The sequence below is a fragment of the Amblyomma mixtum genome, chromosome 9 (assembly GCF_055824585.1).
Source record: "Amblyomma mixtum isolate Tamu chromosome 9, ASM5582458v1, whole genome shotgun sequence".
In the NCBI taxonomy this organism is placed as follows: domain Eukaryota; kingdom Metazoa; phylum Arthropoda; class Arachnida; order Ixodida; family Ixodidae; genus Amblyomma; species Amblyomma mixtum.
In genome coordinates, this window is record NC_143020.1 from 107,112,443 (window position 1) to 107,135,931 (window position 23,489).

The 23,489-nt window shown below is 48.3% G+C and overlaps 3 protein-coding genes across 5 annotated transcripts in view; 2 read left to right on the forward strand and 1 right to left on the reverse strand.

Annotated features, from left to right (window-relative positions):
* LOC149330582 (lysosomal acid lipase/cholesteryl ester hydrolase-like) overlaps nt 1–23,489 on the forward strand; it is a 181,500-nt gene that overhangs the window by 19,043 nt on the left and 138,968 nt on the right. The window lies entirely within an intron of this gene.
* On the forward strand, nt 5,017–6,831 carry LOC149330583 (uncharacterized). Its single transcript, XM_089561259.1, has one exon. The coding sequence runs from the start codon at nt 5,017–5,019 to the stop codon at nt 6,829–6,831; it is 1,815 nt and encodes a 604-aa protein (XP_089417385.1).
* Nucleotides 10,700–22,763, reverse strand: LOC149330584 (D-beta-hydroxybutyrate dehydrogenase, mitochondrial-like). Its single transcript, XM_089561261.1, has 5 exons — nt 22,559–22,763; nt 18,372–18,578; nt 16,371–16,553; nt 12,659–12,791; nt 10,700–11,060 (listed from the first exon to the last, which is right to left on the reverse strand). Exons 1-5 carry the CDS (start codon nt 22,761–22,763, stop codon nt 10,700–10,702), a joined length of 1,089 nt encoding a protein of 362 aa, XP_089417387.1.

The following is a 23,489-nucleotide window of genomic DNA, read 5'->3' on the forward strand; positions in this document are numbered from 1 at the left end:
GGACATACCATACCACCTAATTATATGACACTCTTTAATACCATCCCATACCCTCACACTTTGAGAATGACTTTTCGCGTAGCGCTCGTAAACAAAAATAATGAGGTGAATTAGGTGTAGGTTTACGTGCATATCATGGAGCACTATACTCGAAGGAATAACAAAGTTATCTTATTTCCGGAGCAGTCATGAGGTGAAATGCTTAGTTTATAAAGATACTTCACATAAATTCTGAAAGATTACATTACCAAGTCTATTTTTTTTTTCAGAATATTGGAGTGCCCGATTTCAGATCCAGGTAAATATCAATGCAGCCTGCCATATCTACGCTTAAATAGAACCCAATAATCCTCTTCTTTTTTTCGTGAAACTCAGGCAGTTAATCGGATGTCAGCTGGCACTAGAGACAGAAGCCCTTCAGGCAAAGAACGATTGCGACACGCCCTGGCTGAAATATAAAATACATCATGAATCGGTGCAATAGGTTTGTCTTATAATAAATTGAATGTTCCATAATGAACTGAATGTTTCCTAATAAGCATAAACGTTGATAGGTGACTTCTAGAATCTTCGGTAGTCCTTGACTGCAGAAAAGCGGTACCACCGCCGATGACACTTTGTTTAGTTTTTCACTTTGGATCACGCTGTTTTCGTTATTCTAGTTTGCTGTCTACAAGCGTGCTTAAGAAAACCTTATAGACTTAGCTTCCTTCCGCGCAACGATGCTCTCACAGTGCTGGCTCCACTGAACGTCACCACCCATCTCTACGAAACGCACCCGGCTAGCCATAAGGGAGTTACTGTGCCATATCCCGCTGAAATGGTGGAAACTGTTTAGCGGCTGAAGGCACTACGATGATGAAATGATGCGATCTTCCAGCTCGCATCATTTAGGAACAGAGTCAGTCATGCTAACGAAGAAGACAACGAAGAAGCTGCTGCGCAGGGGTTTGGACAGCTTCCAGAATGGATCCCGACCAGTTCATAGATCAGGAGGCTAACAGATCACGACTGAGCCCAGACGGAAAGGGTCAAGGCAAGAACTCTTCGTCGACGACGGAGAGCAGCTCAGCGGCCCCTTCCGTGTCTCCAAAAATACGAATAGGCCCATACGTCATTCAGAGCGATGCACCGATACATCAGGTTGCCAGAGTCGCAAGTCCCCCTGGAACGCAGCCACTAACGCAAGACGTCGTCGTCGTGCTAAGCCCTAGAGCAGAGCCCCCGCCAGCGGCATCTCAAGCGCAAAATGAATTGGATGGGGAGCAAGCGCTGACGTCGCAGGTACCGTCGGTAGTAGCGGCCCGCCAGTCGAGGAGCAGGGAACCAGAGGAGTCGGAGGAACACGAACGCTTTTGCATGACGCTGTGGTTTCTGTGCGGCATCCTGCTGTTCCCTCTGATCCTGTCCATCTGGCTCTTTCTGGTGCCCTTCCTCATGGATATTGAACGGTCTACAACGACTGAGCCACCCAACTTCCCAGGGACTTCTGGACTGCCGACAAGGGCCACATCAGTCGCGACTACCGTTGGCACCACGCTGAGTACGGAACCCCCATGCATGGAGTCCGTAGTTTTGCCTACTCTGCCCACGCACTTTCAAATTGGCCCGCATTACAATCGCACGGCACCCGCAGCATCTCTGAACCCTTTCTTCTGCGTGTTCAACAGCTCACGCGTGGTACCTGACTACGGTCCCCTGTACGTGGGCACGCCCTGGAATTACATGTTCGAGACCCTACCGTTCGCCCTCTGCCCCAACGTCGTGTACTGGTCGGTAGGCATTGAAAACGGAACCATCACGAGCCGACTGCCCGCCTTCGACGCGCAACACGGTTTGAGCCAGCTGAGGACCATCACTGACGCTCAGGGGTACCCGAACATCAAGATCCTGCTGGCACTCGGCGGCTACGCCGAAGACAGCCCGCACTTCACGAGAGTAGTTCAGGACCCCGCGTTGCTGCAGCGTCTAATGAGCAGCGTGATAAGCGCCATGCAAACCTTCCGCCTAGACGGAGTCACCGTGGACTGGGCCGAGCCAAAACCGGGCTGCGAGAGCCCGGATGACCTGCGGTTGCTCGGTGATCTTCTGAGGAGCCTCCGCAGAGCCTTCGATATGCAAGGCTTCCGACAGGCGATCACCTCCGTCATCCTGGACGTCAACGTCGGCAACGAGCATCTCGTGGACAGCGTCTTCAGCGAAGTCAACTACTTTTTCCTCGCCACTCATCGTGTGCGCCTTCCCAGCACGCCCTCCATGGAGCACCTGTGCGCGAACATCACTAGCTTAGTTCACAGTGTGCTCGAACGGTACGCGCTCACAGCTCAGAGGGTCAGCGTCCAGCAGCTCTGCATCACTGAGTATGCGGCACCCCTGGTCCTTGAGGGTAGAGTAGATCCGGCGAGTGGTGTGGCGAGCTTCGATCCATCGATGAAGTTCGGGCCAATATACCCTGGTTGCGCCCATTCCAGCTTCTGCAGGGAAGACAACGGCACAGGTTCGTGTGTCGTGCACAAAATGGTGGGAGGGCCTCCCGACTCCCGCGGTACGCCCGCAATGAGATTCGTGGTGAGCAACGACAGGATGCTCTCTTTGCGTGCGAGCCTCTACAGCGGCACGTGTGTTCTCGTGCTTGGATTGGACTACGACAATTTCGTCGACCAGTGTGGCGCACGCTTCAGACGCTACCTTCTCATGGAGCACCTGCATAGCTCAATAACTACAGGCCAGGCCGTCACCACAGGGGCGATAGTAGACGGGGCGCCGCCGTGCTGAAAGCCCAGATAATCTGTATTTATTGTTTCGAATGGGAACGGGGCCTGACAGCAGATAACCTACCATCACAGATTGGGACCCTAGAAGGTGCCCTGTTTTTTTATTATTTAGGGATTACATTTTTGGTGCAAATCGCTTTCGCATACCGCGACGTAATTCTTTACCTCGAAAATCTGATCGGCGAAAAATAAAGCATAGTGTTTTTTTGAACGCTGTCAGCAACCAATATTGTGTTAAAAGAACTACTGTTCCAGTTCACGTGTGCAACACCCCGCTAGCTACAGTACCAGGTATCTGGCTGCTGTGCTGTGACAGGGTCAACGTTTGCATATATCAAATCGAAATGTTTCTACACTGCTATCTGGGAACTATTTTTGCCACAACCCGATTGGCTGGCTGTGCTGGCGTAGCAAGGTCACGTGACATCTCTCAACCGATCACAAATTTGGTTGTAACCTATGCTTTTGCAGACAAAGGAGGATCTTAATGCCGTTCAGAAATTTTAGCGCTACTTGGTTTGGACTAGTGCAGTCTCCCTAAAAAAAAAGAAAACGCCCTGCGATTACGGTTTTGAAGCCTAGCCTCAAGGATCCGCAGAAGAAAAACTATTGTCCGCACCGCAGTTTGTCTTCGAGATCGGTAAGTGGTGGCGGCACCAGTATTGCATTTTTTATTCGTTCTTTTAGTCGGATCCAAGTAAAAAAAAAAATGAGGCTTTTCCTCGTCACAGACCTCTGCAGCCAACGGCGTCGGCTCCGAATATTTTTCTACACTAAGGAGAAAAATGGTCGGAGACAGCAAAAAAAATGAATTGTCCTAGCCCGTGACTGAAAGCGTAACGGGTTTGGCCACCTAGTACATATGCCATGTTGGGTCAGCTCATTGAAAAAATCGGCAGTGGCTTAGCTCAGCTATGCGAGGTGATACGTAGCGAAAGGTACGGTATATCCCTGGTTACGTCTAGTTTTGCTTATCGTCATGGCTACGTGTTGCACATTCAATACGAGACATGTCGTGAAGGCGGCGCCTGTTATTCAACTTTATTGACTGCTAGAAAGACGGCCCGGTGATCCGTAAAGTAACACGCGGCCGTTTCGATGGTTCCGACACAGTACTGTGACTCGGAGGTGAGCGGCGTCTGCTCCGCGGTCGGCGCGCGGCGCACCACCTGCGCGGCTCTGACGTCACTCGGCTCCTCGCGCATGCGCAGAACTGGTGACGACAGCCACAGCGAAACGGCGAGACTGCGGGTAAAGTAGCTCTCGCTACAAAAAAAAAAATGTGTGACAGCTCGCAGCACTTCTGTACGTGAGTAATGAACACAACAAGGAAAGCGCGCAGACCTTGGTTACGTTCCTTTGTCTGGCGGAAGTATATTGAATTTCCAATACTCAAACATTCCTGCATATTTATGGATGCCATGTCTGTAGTCAGCTCCACCAGCCATCGCGTGAATTTCAGCGTCGGGCGTCACAATAGTCTGTACGCCATTATAATTACATGGCCTTGAACATAGGTATAAAATTTGACCAATGCATTAATTTGCCCAAGAAGACTAAGGAGAGCAAACCATATCTATTGCTTCAAAATGAATAATTGCAGCAACGCAACTTATAGAATATATGATCTTGAATGAGCTCAGAAGTAGTTCCTTGTAATCAATTGAACATTTTACCAAAACCGCAAAGCCTGGGAGGAGAATTGTAAATTTCGAAGGTTTAACATTCCTTCATCGCACGAAAGCCGTACCATCGCTGTTGACACTAGTTTTCGCTTTGACTATTTCGGTCACCTTCTTTTTCTTTACGGCGTTCGCAGTTAACTAATGGGCCTGAAGACATCTTTCAGACCATGACCTCTCTGCATGACGCCGCGTTGACCGCGAAATTCGTACCGTATCCCAGCATCTATCCCAAAAGTAACATCTGCGGCCAGCTGCGTCTGGGCACCACAAAGTTCTCGAGAGGGCCCTCTCCGTGGGTGACGGGTCCCTTATGCTCTACTCCAAGTGGCCAACACCTCCATATCCCGCAGGTGAGCGATAATGTCCAGGTTAAAATTCTGCAAAGGTTAAAAAGCGCAAAGGCTTTTCAATGGTGAGCGACTTTTCCTGCAGTCTCCGCTTGCAGTCCCTTCACTAACTGCGGACATTTTACATCCAGCGTTGAGAAACAGAGGCAGTGATGCTAACGAAGAAGACAACGAAGAAGCTCTTGCACAGCGGTCTGGACAGGTGCCGTGATGAATCCGCCCCAGTTCGTGGGTCAGATAGCAAACAAGCCAGGCCCGAACCCAGGCGGAAAGGGTCAAGACAAAGGCTCCTCGTCGACGACAGAGAGCAGTCCTGCGGCCCACTCCGGCTCCCCTAAACAGCTAATAGGCCCATCCGTTATTCAGACCAACGCACCGATAAGTCAGGTTGCCAGAGTCGCAAGTCCCTCCGGACCTCAGCAAGAAACGCAAGAAGTCGTCATCGTGATAAGCCCTAGAGCAGCACCCCCTTCAGCGACATCTAGAGCAGCACCCAGTTCAACGACATCTCAAGCGCAAAATGAAGTAGATGGCGAACAAGCGCCGACCGCGCAGGTACCGTCTGTAGCAGGGGCGTTCCAGGAGCACAGCAGAGAACAAGAGGAGTCAGAAGAACAGGAACGTTTTTGCATGACGCTGTGGTTTCTGTGCGGTATCGTGTTGTTCCCTCTGATCCTGTCCATCTGGATCTTTCTGGTGCCCTTCCTCATGAATATTGAAAGGACTACATTGACTGAGGCGCCCAACTTACCAGGGACTTCTGGACTGCCGACAAGAGCCACATCAATCGCGACTACCGCTGGCACCACGCTGAGTACGAAACCCCCATGCATGGAGTCCGTAGTCTTGCCTGCATTGCCCGGGCAGTTTCATGTCGGCACACCTTACAACGGCTCGGCATCCACGCCATCTACGAGGCCCTTCTTCTGTGTCTTCAACAACTCCCGCGTGGTCCCCGACTACGGTCCCCTGTACGTGGGCACGGCCTGGAATTACATGTTCGAGACCCTCCCGTTCGCCCTCTGCCCCAACGTCGTGTACTGGTCGGTAGGCGTCGAAAACGGAACCGTCACAAGCCGACTGCCCACCTTCGACGCGCAACACGGTTTGAGCCAGCTGAGGACCATCACTGACGCTCAGGGATACCCGAACATCAAGATCCTGCTGGCACTCGGCGGCTACGCCGAAGACAGCCCGCACTTCTCAAGGGCAGTTCAGGACCCGGCGATGCTGCAGCGCCTAATGGCCAGTGTGGTAACCGCCATGCAAGACTTTCGCCTTGACGGAGTCACCGTGGACTGGGCCACGCCTAAACCGGGCTGCGAGAGCCCAGATGATTTGCGTTTGCTGGGTGAGCTTCTGAGGAACCTCCGGAGCACCTTCAGTAGCCAAGGCTTCCAGCAGGCAATTACCTCCGTCGTCCTGGATGTCAACACCGGTAACGAGCATCTAGTGGACAGCGTCTTCAGCGACGTCACCTACTTCTTTCTCGCTACCCATCGCGTGGGCCTTCCCAGCACGCCCAGCGTGCAGCAGCTGTGCGCAGACATTACCAGCTCCGTTCTAGCTGTGGTCCAACGGTACGCGAGCACTGCACAGCGAGCCAGCGTCCAACAGCTCTGCATTACTGAGTATACGGCGCCCCTGGTCTCAGAGGGTAGTGTAGATCCGGCTACCGGAGTGGAGATGTTTGAGCCCTCTATGCAGTACGCGCCAGTCTACTCTGGCTGCGCCCATTCCAGCTTCTGCAGAGACGACAGTGCCGCGGGTTCGTGCATTGTGCACAAGGTGGTGACAGGGCTGAATGCCATGAGACTCGTGGTCAGTAACGCCTTGTCGCTGGAGCAGCGTGCCAACCTGTACAGCCATCCGTGTGTTCTCGTGCTTGGCTTGGATTACGACAGTTTCGCCGACCAGTGTGGGCGGCTTTTTAGACGATATCCTCTAATGGAGCACTTGCACGGTGCAACCGGGGGCCAGACCGTCACTTCTCGGGCTATAGTAGATGGGGCGCCGCTATGCTGATATGGCGGATATTTGGCATTTGGTTTACCATGAGGCCGGGTTGTCATTTTAGCCTAAAGTTGTGTTCCTTTTTTATTCATTGCATATGTTATTATACCTAAAGGGCGCTTGTGCACTGTAATATGGTTACTGTTGCAGAAATTTGATTTACGAAAATTCGAGAATTTCTATTCCCACGTCCTCACTATTCGAAAACTACTTGAGCTCCGTGAGCACCTACTAGATCCTCTTACAAAACGGCTTTCTCTCGTTTTATCTGTACAAACCGTTTTTTGGTTACGTTTAGCTACGCACGACTTGTTTCTCTTTAGGCTTTTCTTTTTTTTCGCTAATGCATGTTTCGGTCAATGCGAATTTTGTGAAAACTGCACACGGTTGAGAAATTAGGAGACTCATGCCTCGGGATGCTTTTTATTTAATCATGACTTACGTGTAAATATTGTTGTCTTTGATTACGTTCGCATTCAGCCCACTCAGTGATTGTTTACCTATAAAACCGATTGCACCAGGTTGGGGTGACTCCAAGCGCACTAAAGTCTCCATTTTTTTCGTTGATAACGGAGAGGGTTATTGGCGGGTGTGGGAGAGGCCTTTGCCCTGCAGTGTGCGTATTCTGGCCGGCGATGACGTTGATGATGATGAAGATGAATTGCTGTCTGACCACACAGTGCGGTGGGCTATAGCATACTGCTTCGAGCAACCTTGTAAAAAAATGCCCGCAGTGATCCTGGAAGAACAGATGCGATTCAGAGCTTACTCTGGCTTGTCGAGCTCCAATGCGTTGCCGTGCGCGTGGCCGCGCGCGTATGTGTGTGTGTGTGTGGAGCAATTGTGATATAAGTACCTGACATTCACATTATTTCCCAATTTAACCTTCGTTCCTACGTACGCACCAACCTACCTTGAATACACGGTGTGAAATATGCAGCGCACGTCTTGCAGAGTCTCCTTTATTCTTCCATGTATCTCAGTTCTCTGCATCGCGGGCTAGCTGGTTCATATTGCAAACCTAGAGCAAAACTACGAGGACCCAGAAAGACAGGCACAAACAGCGCTATTTTTGTTTTGGCAGATTTCAACATAATTGCGGTGATAGTACTTACGCTTTTAAGGGAAGAGGTATTTAGATATGGCGGAGCAGCATCTGCTTCGCTCGTGCTGCGTACAATAATTCAAGGACCAAAGGAGCTCATATCAGTCCGGCATAGAAACCGTGCGTACCGTCTTCGACCTCACTCTTTTTGCGAACGGTCTGATCTGAAAAAAGTTGCGAATAGGGACTGAATTTTACTGGCTTACATTTTTCCCAAGCGGGAATAATCAATCAGGGCTATGCGTAAACAGCGATACTTGGGCGCAGGAGGTCCCGGAAATGCAAGAAAATGGTATAAACGCTCCCGAACAGTCACAAAATTCAGAGTATTTTTCAAAAAATAAAAACAAGAGCAGCGCCGCGCGCACGCGGTTTTGCCAGCGCGCGTCGTTAGAGGGTTAGAAGGAAACCCCTGAGAGCGCCTAGCTTTCTGTGCGTTGCTGCACTCTCCACCATCGCTCGCCGGCGTGACGCCAAGGGGATTGCGTCAGCGTATGTCGCCGATTTTTCTGGAATCTCGGAGTTGTTTGTACTCGATGTTGACGTAGAGGGCCTAGCCTTGAATGTGCGAAGTGATGCCCTCTCCCTCTTCACTCGCGCGTCGGCAGCGGCGCCGCACCAGAAAGATCTCGAAGCTTTTCGAAGCCAGTCTCAGCGCCTGACCAATGGGGACGCGCACCTGTTTGTGTTTTGTTTGTTTGCCTCCGTCTTGTGTTAGCGCACTTAATAAAACAAATGAATTATTGACCTAATCTCTCTCGAGTGTAACAAACAATGCACAAGGTGCATTGTTTTGTTAATCACTTTGTATGTGCTCGTACGAGTGATTGTGAAATCCTCTGTATCGTCTCTTTGAGATACAAAGTTTGTTTTGTTTGTAAACCTTTGGCTCCGGTCCATTCTCTGGCTTAAGACCGGCGAAAGCTGGGCACCAAATGACCCCCCCCCCCCCCCCCCCCTTGTCACTTGGTAGCTGGTCTCTGGCTGTGCTTGCCATGCTGAGTCGAGGGCATCTCCTTTGTGTCCGAGACCGCTACCCTCACACGCTCTAAGGGTGTCTGGGAACTTCACGCTTAAAAGTTCGCGAAGTGGTGACACGCACAGAGTGGTGACTGATGGCGGAGCACTCGCTAAACGTGTGGGCGCTGCCGAGTTCGAATTCCGCTATCTTCAGCAACCACCAGTTTTGTCTATTGAGTAGGTGCACTCGGCTTCATTATCGGCTATCCGAGCGATAAACGATACAAAAAAGTGCTCCAAAATGTTTCAGGGACTTGTGTGTCATAGCGTGTTCCCATGCTCCATCCCCGTTTGCTACGCGCAGCTGAAACAATGTTTCAGTAACAGTTCAGTCGTGTTGCACAACATGCATCTTTTATTGACGCGCTAATTTACGCCGTTCTCCAAAATCACATGCTGTCGTTTCGCAAAGGCTTCACCGTAAGAGGGAAAGCAGCGCGCAAGAAAAATGTCTGGGGTTCGGAAATAGCTGTATCCATGTGCCAGGGAAGGCAGGTTCATGTCACATCTGTCTAGGCATATGTCTTCTTCAGTTCCGCGGAATGTGCAGTTGGCTGACTCCGTCTACTGGACACGCTATCAAAGAATAATCTTCATTCTCTATGCACAGTCATCTCGTCAAAGTCTGGATCTGCAAGAAAAGACTTGAGAAGCTTCCAATGCGGGCGAAGATGGAAGAACCAAAGTAGAAGCCTGGACGAGTTGGTAGGTACTCATTCTAAAACAGCGCAAACAGACCAAGGACGACGGAAGAAAACGTAGAACACGAGCGATGACTTACAACTAAACGTTATTTAGCAAAACGTGCACAATATATTGAAAGGAAGGGGCAGATATAATCAGAAGCAGTCGACGTCATAAGGTGTAAATGGCCTTTCTGGAAAAATTAAATTTGTTGTTCGCACAAGACAAATGCAGTCATGTCATCGTTTTATTGATTTTAAAGTTAAGGTTATTGCAGTTGTCAGAAAAACCTTGTCACTATTATATGCCATTAACTTTTTAGACTTTATCCTTTTTCTTCGTTATAGATGTATTTTATCGTTTTTATGGCTCTTTACACCATGTCACATTATTCGCTACGCAGACAACCAGTGTACCTTGCTCACCATCTCTTTTGACATTTCATCATGTTTTATCCTTACCACCCTCTAACGCTTTCTATCGCTTTTATGGCCATTTACAGATTATTACACCGACTGCTTCTGACAACATCTGCCACTTTCTATATATTGTGCAATTTTTGCTCAGTAAAGTTCAGTTGTACTTCAGAGTGTGTGTTGTACGTTTACTTCCGTCGTCCTTATAATGTTTGCGCTGTTTCAGAACGATAGAATCGGACAGCATGGAGAGCAGCGCCGATACAAAGGCTCATTGATACCAGTGGCACTTTCATGGTTCTTACTTAGAGACTGTAAAGCCCGCGATGAGAATAATGGAAGACGTAGTCGCCAAACAAGGACAAGTTATCCGTGGTTCGCTGCTATCGGTGGACTTTCAAGATGTTCTTCGCCTGGACTTCAACATTTAGCCCCACTTCATGTGTTTCGTGAATGTATGCCACTGCAGCTTGATCTTTAGTAGGCGAAGAGTAGGCGATCTGGAATTACGCGCTTTGTCAATGTTCTCCTTGTCTTTCCTATCCATATTTGCTTGTCCACCATGCCTTCCTTTTGAAGGTCAACAGAAAAAAAAAATATCCCAACTGGCTACTTTTACCACAGAAACTTCTCGTGACAAAGTTGTGTTTGAATATTAGGTTTTGCTTCTCTGAAACCCGCATTTCGTGTGGAGGGAAGGCAGTAGCTTTAGAAAGGCTCTGAAAGCCAAGTCTCCGAGCTCTGCGGGAAGAATTCGAAGTGCGAGGGCCAAGGCACTACCAAGGCGCCACGGCGAAACGTAGCAGGTGTCTGGATCCGTCTCGCGAATCGCTAGCACAATCGGATCCACGACTTCGTCTAGGTTGTCCCTGTTGATCATATCGAAGAGATTCTTCGGCATCTGCAGCCAGCGTTGAAACTCCTCCGTGCTGTAGTCGGCTATGACATCCGTAGACTGCTGCTGGAAGTCTTGCTGCACCAAAGCCGGATCGTCAAAGTTGGCCGTGATCCGAGTTCTGCAAAGGAAATATGAGCTGGGAAATCGCAGGTCTCGAACATAAGATCTCAGTTCGAAAAAAAATGTATTTTTTTTTTCTGATTTAAGGGAGGAAATTCAGACGCAGAATCACTACAGAGCTATAGAATAGCTCAAGGATTCTAATTTGCGCCAAACGCAACAGTTTGGAGGGAACTTATCAATATGTATGAGCGACACATTAATTTACACCTGCACAAACGCAGACACCTAGATGCTCAAATTGTCGCGATGCTATATGTCGCGTCTATAACATTCACTGTTTTTTTTAAAAGGAAGCAACGGATTTCCTTAAGCCTTCAAGCTGCCAGATAGTAAAACTAAGTGAACTGTAGAACAAAATTATTGCTAATTCAAGTTCTTCCAGGAAAAATGACACGAAGCCGTAACCAGACGCGAAATTTATAGTCAATGACCACAGTGGAAGGAGCTATCACACGGCAAATGCCCTCAGAGGCTAGGGTTCCCTCGATTCAGAGTGTGTCGCCATATTGATAACGCTATTATCCTAGAATAGACAAACGCGACCTGCACTGAACTTCAACCTGCAACCTGGGCGTTCGTTACGGCCCAATCTCAAGTAGCTTTCGGCGCATACGCACTGTTAGGCAAGCTATTCTGTGACATGCGCTACTTTTTGCGTATGTCAGCGTACTCTGTACAAAAACTTCTACTGCAGAGAAGCGCCTGAAGGCGGTGGAATGGGTGCATGGCTACTGCCGGCAAGTGCTGTAACGGTCAACAACGTGATCGGACAATACTATTACACTGCCTTTACATTGTCTGTAATTTGCACTGTTGCCTTTACTAGCCACCGCTGTGACCCAGTGGGTGTGATGATCGGCTGCGAACTCGAAATACTCGGGTTCGATACTGGCCAGGCGGTCGAATTTTGATGGAGGCGAAATGCCCGTGTACTATAAAAAGCCCCGTGTAATGTGTAATGTCGGCGCACAGTAGACCAAATTAAACACTTCCTTTACTATATACAGCTATCTAATAATGGCAGGGCGTGGTATAGTTGCTAAGCGCTTCAAGACAACAATAATGAATGCTTCGATCACTTTGCAGCACGAGACATATAGCATCCTAGACACAATGGTATGAAGCCAGCCCTTTAGGCTTCTACAGTTGATCTCGTCTTTCCCTAACGACTTATCGCTTCGGAAAAATACTGCTACAGGTGCATTGCTGCGTGCTTTTTGGGTGTAGTGCTGAACATAATGATTATCCATATAATAATTTCTAAAGGCTACTATGTGCCGCGACGCGGCAGGTATGGGAACTATTTTACCCTTTCTGCCCAACTACCCCTTAACGGCGAACAGTACACCAAAGGGACGGGAGCTATGCGCACGATATGGCTTTGTTAGGGCAGCATTTAATTCGTGCGATGAGACACACACCATACGCTAGCAAACTATGAGCCATTCAAGAAATGGCTGCCTGAGCACACTGGTGTCCATCTTTTAACTCGCTTTTCAATTAAACATCTTGTTCGTAAATTAACACGTATAATTTTTCGTGAACTTTCATCATATTCTGGTTTAGCGATTGGCAAGCTTAGCAGGTGCTCACTTGTATGCAGCCGGCTCGATGCTAATAAAGTCGACGCCTTTTCCTTGGCTCTCTCTGCGGAAGCCGTCGACCATCGAAACAAGTGCGTGCTTTGTCATGCAGTACGGAACCGCCATTGGCAACGTAGTGTGCCCTGAAAACGAAAAGAACATGCGCAAACTAGCAAACTGAAACTTTCCCTAACAAAACCAAACCTGCCTTTCAAGGGATAGAATAAAAGGAGCGATGAAAGGCTGCTCCGCGCAGCTCACAACCGGAGCTACGGCTTCGCATCGTGGGCTGCGCGGAGCATTCTTCCATCGTAGGCTGCGTCTTGAAGGTCACCGTGGCCCAGCAGTCCTCCGACGGCGCGCAGCCATTCTGCTCATCCTCCACCCCCCTCACCCACCCTCACCTTGTCCACTGAAGTGGATAAAGCAGCTGCCGACCGACCGACCAAAATGCGCAAAAGAAGTGCACACGTTACCAAGAAGCACAGGTAATCGCCCCATATTGCAATTCATTATTGCGACAGCCACCGTCTCTACCCAGTACCTGCCAAGGGGCTCAATAAGGCGGAGGAGCGAACTCTGCGGCGCCTGCAGACAGGAACTCTTCTCTGTCCTGCCATAGCAAAACACTTCGATCCGAACACAGATGGGCGCTGCCCGCACTGTGGAGAGATCTGCGATATCTTTCACATGGTGTGGGCATGTACTCGGAATCCTCACCTTCCCCCTTCCCCCACCCCCACCCGAGAGGCATGGGAGACTGCCCTCCTCAACTGCTCCACACTGGAGTCCCAAAGGGCTCTAGTAAAGCGGGCGCGAGACGGGGCCTCGTCGTGCGGTGTCCCGGACTAAGGATACCGACCATGTAGCAGGGTTTTTTGACCCTCAAACTCTCTTAGCATATTAAAGTTTATCACCACCGCCACCACCCCATATTGCAAATGAATGGATTCACCCTTGTCTTTGGTAGAACCGTCCTTTACCAATACGTTTACAATCTTGGCCCAATTACCTATGCTTCTTGGATAAGTTAGCCGGGAGCGTATGATCTATTTTTCGAACAAAAGACGAAACCAGCGCCAGGCCCGGAAGAAGAAAATACGCATTATGACATACTGGCGTTGGGCCGTCCGTCTCATTGACGCTTCGAAGAGGAAATAACTTGTTTCGTCTCGCATTTTGTGCCCATTGCTGGGTTACCGATACCTGCCAAGTGAAAATGAATCAAAGATGTTTTTTTAGTTCAAAGCTGCAATATAATTTAAAGCATCTTAAAATTTTCCAAACATTCACTGTATTTTGAAGTAAGAGCGAGTTATCTATATTAAAATTCGGTTGTGATCACCTTCATCAGCCTGAATACGCCCACTGCGGGCCAAAGGCATCTCTATATCTCTCTAGTTAACCCTGTCTTGTGCCAGCTGCGGTACGATATCCCCGTAAACTATGCTCGGCCATCCTATCCTCAACCTAATTTTCTGCCGCCCTCTGGTAGACTTGCCTTCTCTTGAATTCCATTCTGTTGAAGGGTCCGTTGAAACTGAACGCACTGTTATTTCTACTCTTTGGGAAGAAGCAAAGCAGGCTATGCCCCTTGAAGCAACACTTACCGCCGCCGCGGTGGCTCAGCGGTTATGGTGCTCGGCTGCTGACCCGAAAGACGCGGGTTCGATCCCGGCCGCGGCGGTTGAATTTCTTTGGAGGAGAAATTCTAGTGGCCTGTGTACTGTGCGATGTCAGTGCACGTTAAAGAACCCCAGGTGGTCGAAATTTCCGTAGCCCTCCACTACGGCGTCTCTCATAGCCTTAGTCGCTTTGGGACGTTAAACCCCATAAAAACCAAAACCAAAAAGCAACACTTACCGAACTTATTCCATCATCGTCATCATCATCAGCCTGACATCATCAGCCTGGCATCAGCCCGACCCACTTCGCAATTTTCCTGTTTCTTAACATCACAACTATCATTTTCACTTCCATAGCTCGCTGCCTTATCCCTAACTTAAATTGAACCCTTTTCGTTATCCTCCACGTTTCCACCCCATAGGTGAGTACCGGTAAGATACAGCTGTTGTATACTTTTCTCTTGAGGGACATCGGTAAACTGCCATTCATGATCTGAGAGAACCTGCCATATGCCCTCCACGCCATTGTTATACTTGTAGTTATTTTGCTCATGTGATTCGGATCTATGGTCACTACCTGCCCTATGTAGACGTATTGCCTTGCTTCCAGCACCACGCTACCAATTGTAAACTGCTGTTTCCGTCCGAGAGTGTTCTCTTCCGGAGACAAGAATTTATTCCTGACTGTAAGGAGGACTATGGTAGTTGCGCAGCCGTTGTAGATATCTTTCAGACGGCTCCTCGACACCCCGAAACCGCAATGTCTGCATGACTGCTGAGGTTTCGACTGAGTCAAATGCTTTCTCGTTACCTACGAAGGCTATATATAGGACTTGCTTGTGGCCAATTTTTGGAAATTTTAACGCGAGAGCTTTTTAATGAGCCCGTGTCGCAGAAAATCTGATGTTCTTCACCGGGATGGAAAAATCGACGAAAAATCCCCAGAGACGGAACCATTGTGGGCCACCCAGGTGGCCTGCCTTATTTGGGGGCTGGGGCATCTTGGTCACGCGACCTTCAAGCGTCATCACAACCTGCCCACCGTATTTTGAGATAACTACTCACCATGGCAGGTCGCAGTTAAAAACTGGTCGCGAGAAGTAGCGCGGAAAGAGCAAACGGAGCAACACCAGCCCCGCCGATTGCAGCACCTGCCATCGGAGAGCAATGGCGCATAGCTTAATTTGGGCACCACTGCGCCAGGAGCGGTATGTGAACTTTCAGACATCTCTGAATGCAAAGTAGAGGATTACCAATTGCGCATATTTGCGCAATAATCTATTAACGAAGTCGCGTCATTGCTTTAAAGGTGCACTGAAGAGGAATCTGAACTCGTCTTTTTGCCGCGGGAACTCGATCTACACGTTCCGAGCACTCATAGAAACTTCGATTTATTGCCCTGTGTGGCTGATTTTCCTAATTAAATCGAATTAACGTCCGGCTCCCGCCTTTTTTTTTTTTTGAATTCTCCCTCTTACGGTGGGCGGAGTCGACCAACGCGTGGAGTGCCTTTCAGCCAGTCCCGCGGCGGCTTGCCGCTCTGCCATCGGCGGAGTAATACGTAGTAGTCCGTAGAAGCAAATAGTCCGCGCGTATTTTTATTTCTGCGGGCTTATTTTGCGGCTATATTATCTGCGAATGAAACTATTTATTCGCGGAAGCCTAAAAAACAAAATAAAGCGAACGCAAAGCCTCGACGGAGCTGGCTGCAAGGCACTCCACGCGTTGGTCGACTCCGCCCACCGTACGAGGGAGAATTAAAAAAAAAGGCGGGAGCCGGACGTTAATTCGATTTAATTAGGAAAATAAGCCATTCAGGGCAATAAATCGACGTTTCAAAGAATGCTCAGAACGTGTAGATCGAGTTCCCGCGGCAAAAAGACGAGTTCAGATTCCTCTTCAGTGCACCTTTAAGGTATTTAAGTGCCGTCTGTATTTTTTGAAATCTTTGTTGTTTTTTTACAGACTCTGAAGTTAAGTTGGAATGCAACCAAATAATTGTGGTGGTCATAAGATAGCTGAGCTCTTTCGAACAAGCCAACACCAAGAAGACCTCGAAATATATTCCGCAGCACACCTTGCAAGCTTGATTCATACCAAGTGGGCTGTTCACGACGATCACCCGTCCCTTGCTCTTCTTAAGCATTGGCAGGAATCTCTTGATCACCCGCAGGGTTCCGAAGACATTCACGTTGAAGACCTTTACGATGCTCTCCATCGTGAGCCATTCCAGGAGTCCGTCGTTGCGCACGCCGGCGTTGGCTACCACTGTCCAGAGGACTGGAAAAGGAAATGAAAACACAAGAACAGCCGTTAAAGTTTTCGGGCCGACATTTTGTGCTACCGTTTTGTTTCGCTCTATAAATCCCCCCGAAAAGGAGAACAATAGGAATCAGAGAAAACAAATTCAGGGGGCTTGTCTTTGCGCATCGCCCGATTGGCTGCTCATTTGTACATTCCCTTAGGAGAAAGCAGGAAAGCGATGCAAGGACAGTGACGTGGTGAAGCCCTTCTATTCTATGGTTCCATCTGGTGGGAATGTTGCTCAAAGCAGTTATGTCCACGATGAGGACTCTGAGGCTCGTTATTAAGGAAGTCAGAAGAATCAGTGTCTAAATAATGTCCAAAGGCTTTTTTTTTGCCAATTCGGAGGTAAGCGTTTGTACAGTTTTAAATAGCACGCATTTTCACGCAAAGTAGATGTAAATTGGCACTCATTAAGTCAGAATCATAACACTTCTGAGAAAGTAACGACCTGAAGTGTGGATTCCGTCCTAGTACGAGACGACTACTCTTGCAATCTGACCATTATCATCTATTTTTCAGCTGGAATACTTCGTCGCCGGCATGACAGCAATTCAGTGCTCTCGGCCGTATGGGCAGAAGAAATACGTGTGCTGTTACACATAAATACGATATTTTTTTCTTATTTGAGCTGGGTCTGCGAGACAAGTTGACATTTCCGCCGCGGCTGGACATACAATGGTCGTTTGAATGGTGGAGCTGTGGTAAACAGGGCTGAAGTGGTGTAAAAAGTTAGTATCAACAGATGCTTTGTTTCTTGCCCTAGAACACGAATTTCATGCACATAAGAGGTGAAAACTACGATAAACGCCTTTAACACTCGAAAACGTGCGCCCAGAGGCCAGCTCCCACAACGGCTCTACTACAGCTGCAATGTCAGAACTGGGCTCTGCGCCAGCGCTCCTGCGACTAGGAGCATGTCCAGCAATTCTGGACGAAAGCGTTTTTGAGAGGGAAATTGTTTATGATTGCAATTTTTTCATATATTTTAAGATTTCGCTATGCCAAACAATATATCCTGAGATCTCCCGTCGCCAGGCTTGCATGTGTTCGCTATAACGTTTTTGCTATCGTCAAAAGCGCTCCCCATTGGTTTTCTTTGGCAGTCTTAACTCCTAGATGCGAGGGATGGATAACCTTTAAAAGTGAGATTGTGCTAGACATGAGAAGAATGAACCATTGTGTTCAATGTTTCCTTAATAGTACCTCATAGTTTTCGAATATTCAAAATTTTTGTCGAAGAATTTTGAACATGCTGTTTCAAACAAGCGCGTACCAGTGTTGTGGCGCATCGCTTAAACGGTGCCCCACTACACCCGTAGGTGTTTGTGAACTGGTTGTGATCCATTACAATGAAACGTTTTGCACAGTTACTACATCCGGAGTTAACAAAAAACCGGAGGTCACTTAAGGGGGAGAGTAAAAAGGAGCCACCGGAGGAAAATACGAATTTCTTTCTATATGGGAATCAGACTTACTGCAGAATCAGAATTTCAGTCGATTAGCGAGTGGAAGAAAAATGTTATCGCATTTTCTCCGCGTTGAACCAAATGATCGCCCCTAATTTTTTTCTTAGAAGGAAGCACGCGTCATATCCAGGTTTATTCTCAGCGCTGAAGGTTCGTCGACAACTGTTTGTGATAGTGCATCTGTGATAGTGTATCCCTGTTAGTCCTCAAACGAACTCTCGATGTTGACTATGTTCGGTTATAATTGTCATCGCGATGGGGCACACAGCTTTATCAAGAGCGAATCAAGTTGCGAATGGTAAGCGTTGAGGTAGAGACACATTACCACGGAATTGAAGCTCTCTCTTGACTGTGGCAAAGGCTTCTTCAACTTCCTCATCCCGGGTGACGTTCATCTGCAAGATTCTGACGTTCTTCAGGAGGCTAAGCTCCTTGGCTCCCTGGCATGTGGAGTCACGGCACCCGGCGAATACCAGGAAGCCCTCTCTGCTGAGGCGCTTGGCAAGTGCGAACCCAATGCCATTTCCGCAGCCTGAGCGAAAATGCAGTGAATTAAACGAGGAGCAAGGCACACGGAGAATAGTTCCTCTTCCTGCATAGTTCTAAATGTAGTCAGCCTATTCTTCCGTGCCGCTCGACACATTTACGGGTGAGGATTTGCCACCCTTAATGTAATTTTTCTTCCACGCTTCTAATGTCCCGGGAGTCCTTGAAACAACAAAAAAATAATAATATGTGGCTCGCTCACCATTTAAGTGTTCGTATGACAAAGCCTGTGGTTTCGATATTACAATTACACTCTGTTCCGAAAATTTCGGCCAATGTTTTCTCGTGTTTGTAAGAAAGAATAGCCACCAGTGCTTTCAACTGTAAAATTTACTAACTAGATTCCATAACGTCCGTGTTGACTGCATAAGATGAAAATAATTTTTTTTTGTGCGAAACATAAGCGACGACTGACGCTTGAAGGGGTTCAAGCAAAAATTACCGAAGACACTTTGGACATTCTAAAGAGTGCTTGGCAAAAGCCTTGTGGTCGATCCACTGCCGCTTCCCCGAACCGCTTGGCGCGGAATCACTGGGCCGCTTCGGAGCCATGCGTCTCCCTCAGTCGACTCAGAGCCGTGTATGAGTCGACTGCAACGAGACGTCTGGCGAAGGAGCGGCGGTGCAGCTGCCACCGCCGACGCGCGCTCGTTCTACCGCTACTCTGTGACGTCACGGTTGCTATGCACAGCTGCGCCCCCACAGTCGCGCCGGTTGCTAAGGAGGGGAGGAGGTTGCTCCGCTGCGCGGAGGAGGGGCCACAGTTGGCACGATTCCAGTGCACGGACGGACACCGCGAGCATGAGGCATTGAAGTTCGCCTTAATACTACCGACTGCACTTAGCCCAGTATAATTTGGCGCCATGGGGCTACAAGATATCTTTGTGCCCTTAGGCTGAAGGTCGCTCCTTGCGCTCCCTGTCTAGTGGTTTTCAGTTTAAATTTATCAACGTGGCATGTAATATGACTAGGTAGAACGTGTTGTCGGGCTATTGGTACAATACTTCAGACATGATAGTTGCGCGAAACACACACGTACACACAAGGCAGAGTACGGGTCGAGCGCTCGTCTCATACCCTGTCTTGTGTGTGTGTTTCGCGCAACTACCATATCTGATGCATATAATACCTAATACAATTAACAATATTAGTACAGACGAAGGCCCCAGAGTCGCAGACTGAAATGGTGCTCTCTGTAAGTTGTAAAGTGAAACAAAACATCTGAACAAGGAAGCGTAAACAGAACTCTTATGTTCTAAGAGACAACGAAAAAAGACGAAATATGAAATAAACATAAGAAGGAATACAGCAAACACTGAAGACGAAACGTTTAATTGAAACTTTATAAGAATGATATAGATAACATAAAGAATAGCATCGTAGATGAAACCATTGAAACTGAGTATCAAGAGGAAAAAGGTATGGTTTTAACGTTGTGAAAAGTTGCAGACGTGCGAAAGCGTGTGTTTACCCTGATTAGATCATGGTTTTGCTTTGCTGGGTCGTCGGCACGTCTGGCGACGATATTTGACTTTGGTTAAGCTCTGACCGGGGTTGAGCTGGTCTGATCTGTTCGCGCCCCGGGTGGAAGTTGATTAACACGATGATGTGAAAATCACAGCGCGACACTGTGTTGCAGTTTAACACGTGGCATAGGCGATAGCACAGTGCTCTCGAACAGTTTCTATCTATCTGACGAGCGTGACCAGCGAAGCTGACCTGTTCGCGTCGCCGTGGGTTCGAATCCCAGTCGGGGCAAAATTTATTTCATTTATTTAATTATTTATTCAAGGTTAAGGTCAAGGCTTCAGTGGCGAATCGGCTTTAGCAGCTTTGGTCGTCAAGTAGAACTTCCTCTCTAACAATTACCCGGAAGCCTAGGCAATGCCAAGCCTTGTTTGGTTATAGTGCAAGGATCTCGCGGGCTCTTGAAGGGCGACCTATCCGACTACACATGTTCCACACTCGAAATAAAAGTTATTAGTCGTGACGGTTCACGTTTCATCGTTAGAAACTGACGCGTGTCGCCAGTTTCCGAGCGCCAAGGAGGCCTCTGGGGGTGCCACCGCGCCCGTTAAATTTAACGGCAGAACACCGGCGCAGCTGCATGGGTTGCCAGACGAAGCATTATGTCGCACATCAACTTGGTGCACCGTTGAGCTCCTTAACCTATCGCTTCAAATAACGTGCGTCGATGAACACTGCTCCTCTGGCATCTTCCGTTGGAAACTTGCCTGCAAAACTTAATTCAGGTGGTAGAAGTATTAAGAGAATATGTCTATTTAGGGCAGGTAGTGAACGCTGACCCGGATCATGAGAGAGAAATAACTAGAAGAATAAGAGTGAGGTGGAGTGCATATGGCAGGTTATCTGAGGCCATGAACGACAGTTTGCCAATATCTATCAAGAGAAAAGTATACAATAGCTGTATATTACCGGTACTCACCTATGGGGCAGAAACGTGGAGGCTAACAAAGAGGGTTCAGCTTAAGTTAAGGGCGACGCATAGAGCCATGGAAAGAAAAATGATAGGTGTAACATTAAGAGATCGCAAGCGGGCGGAGTGGGTGAGGGAACAAACGCGGGTTGATGACATGGTAGTCGAAATCAAGAGGAAGAAATGGGCTTGGCCAGGGCATGTAATGCGAAGGCAAGATAGCTGCTTGTCCTTAAGGGTAACGACGTGGATTCCAAGAGAAGGCAAACGTACCAAGGGGCGGCGGAAAGTTAGGCGGGTGAATGTGATTAAGAAATTTGTGGGGATACGGTGGCCGCAACTGGCAAAGGAGAGGGTTAACTGGACAGACATGGGAGAGGCCTTTGCCCTGCAGTGGGCGTAGTCAGGCTGATGACGATGATGGAATAAGTTCAAGTGTTGCTTCAAGGGGCATACCCTGCTTTGCTTCTTCCTAAAAAATGGAAATAACAATGCAGGCAGTTTCAACGGGCCCTGAGGCCAACTGGGTCCAATTTTCGTTCATGTATACAATGGTTCTAGGACTCTTTCTGGCTTCCTGCCTATGAGGCATGAACGGTTAATCAGCAAAAAAAAAAAAAGCACACGCCTTTATTGCCGAGGAATTTTGACTTAAAATAATCCTGCAACTCTATTCAAACTTGTGACGTCAGGACCTTTCTAAAACGACTACGTATTGTTCATGCGATAATCGGTGACGATGTAGCTAGTCTCATGGGTCCGCAGATTTGGCTGGGATTCGACCCGGTGACGAAATGGACTAAGCTGGGGAAAGCCAAAGCCACAGAGTTACGGCCGGAGGCCATTGACAGTAGCTGTTTAGGTACCCCCTTTGCCAAAAGTAACCGAGCAACAGGTTTTTGCTTCTCAAACGTATAACGGAGCCTTTAGGGCATCCCTAAAGACCGAACGGTGCCATAATGTAAGGACAAGGTCTCAGCTTTCTTTAAACAGAACCAGAGCTTAAGGGATGTCGTGAGTGCTTCGCTACGCGACTAAGAAACAAACCACCTGTGCCGGGTTACTTTTGGCAAAGACTGTACATATGTATTATTCATATTCATTAAAACGGTACCGTAACCACTACTGTTTAGAATATCTTAGCGGGGCGCACTTCACATTAATAAAATTAATAAAATTTCGATGAAAAGAACTTTCTTACTGCTGCGCAGAGGGTACGTGGACGCTGTAGGGAGTGCATACGACACACACGAGAGTATTACAATGAACCAGCCAGTACGGCAAGTTTTTTTTTGAAGTAGAAGGTGCGTGAGGTAGGGCGGCACAATCTCTCCACTGTCATTCGATCACAGGAAGTTTCATTGGCGAAATTCAAATCCACGTTCAGCTAGTGGATGGGTGGAAATACATGCGTGGTTTTGTATCGTGCATAAATTTATGCTGTACTCAATAACATTTGACCAGTTTTAAGCAGTACAGAAAGCGTCATTTCAGGGGCGCAGAACGTCACCGGAGCCCGTAAAACTCACCAGTGATGAGCACACCTTTCCCGTTGCTGGGGAGACGCTTCACAAAGAACGCCTTCCAGGCGAGCCTTGCAAGCCAGTGTGCCGTGAACAGGATGATGGAGACGGATCCCACGGTGCCTCCCAGTTGCTGAAGAAACGGCACAAAGTCCCACAAGTTCCAAAAGAGGAGACTGAAAGCAACGAAAAGCGTCCAAGAAGTCCTCATGTCCGTACACTCAACCACCAGTATCTAATTGCGCGGATTTCCTACGAAAAAAAAATTAATAAACACTTGGCCTTCGCGGCGATCGTCTTGCTCGGAAAAGGAATGCCAGTCACCATCTCTTCTAAAGAAATGGCGCTAAAACTCAGTCATTGGCGCCATTTTTAGGAGCACTGTCACCGCTTTCCACTGCGTACTCCTCTCAGCAAAGCTTAAAGTGCGCTAGCATTTTTTAGAGGCAGATAGAAGCCATCTTCGGGAACCGGTCGAAGATGACGTACCAATTGAGGGTTCAAAGCTCTGCAAATAGCCGTGAACAGCATATACAAAAGCAGCAGCATCAAGCGCAACATCAGTATGCGAGTGGTCGATAAATGCGGTGCCATTGCGGTTCGAGGAGTCGCGGCGGTGGCGGCTCGCATAGCAATTGGCATTAAAAGCGTCTGCCCTTTTCCTCATACACGTATTATGGCTATCGATCTGTAGACAGCAGCGCTGCTACAACGCTTGGAGTCTGTTTTTCCTTTATACAGCTATTTCGCTCTAAGTACTCTTGTCTTGAAACTACCGCGCAGAAAATGCTTAGTATATGGATTGCTTCAATGGTAGGAATGGAGGGTGACAACCTCAGAAAATAGTGCCAGTTGACAAGAGCACCCTCCCTACCCTCTACCTACCCCCCTCCCCTATCAAACGCACCCACACAGGGTGCTGTAAACAATCAATCAC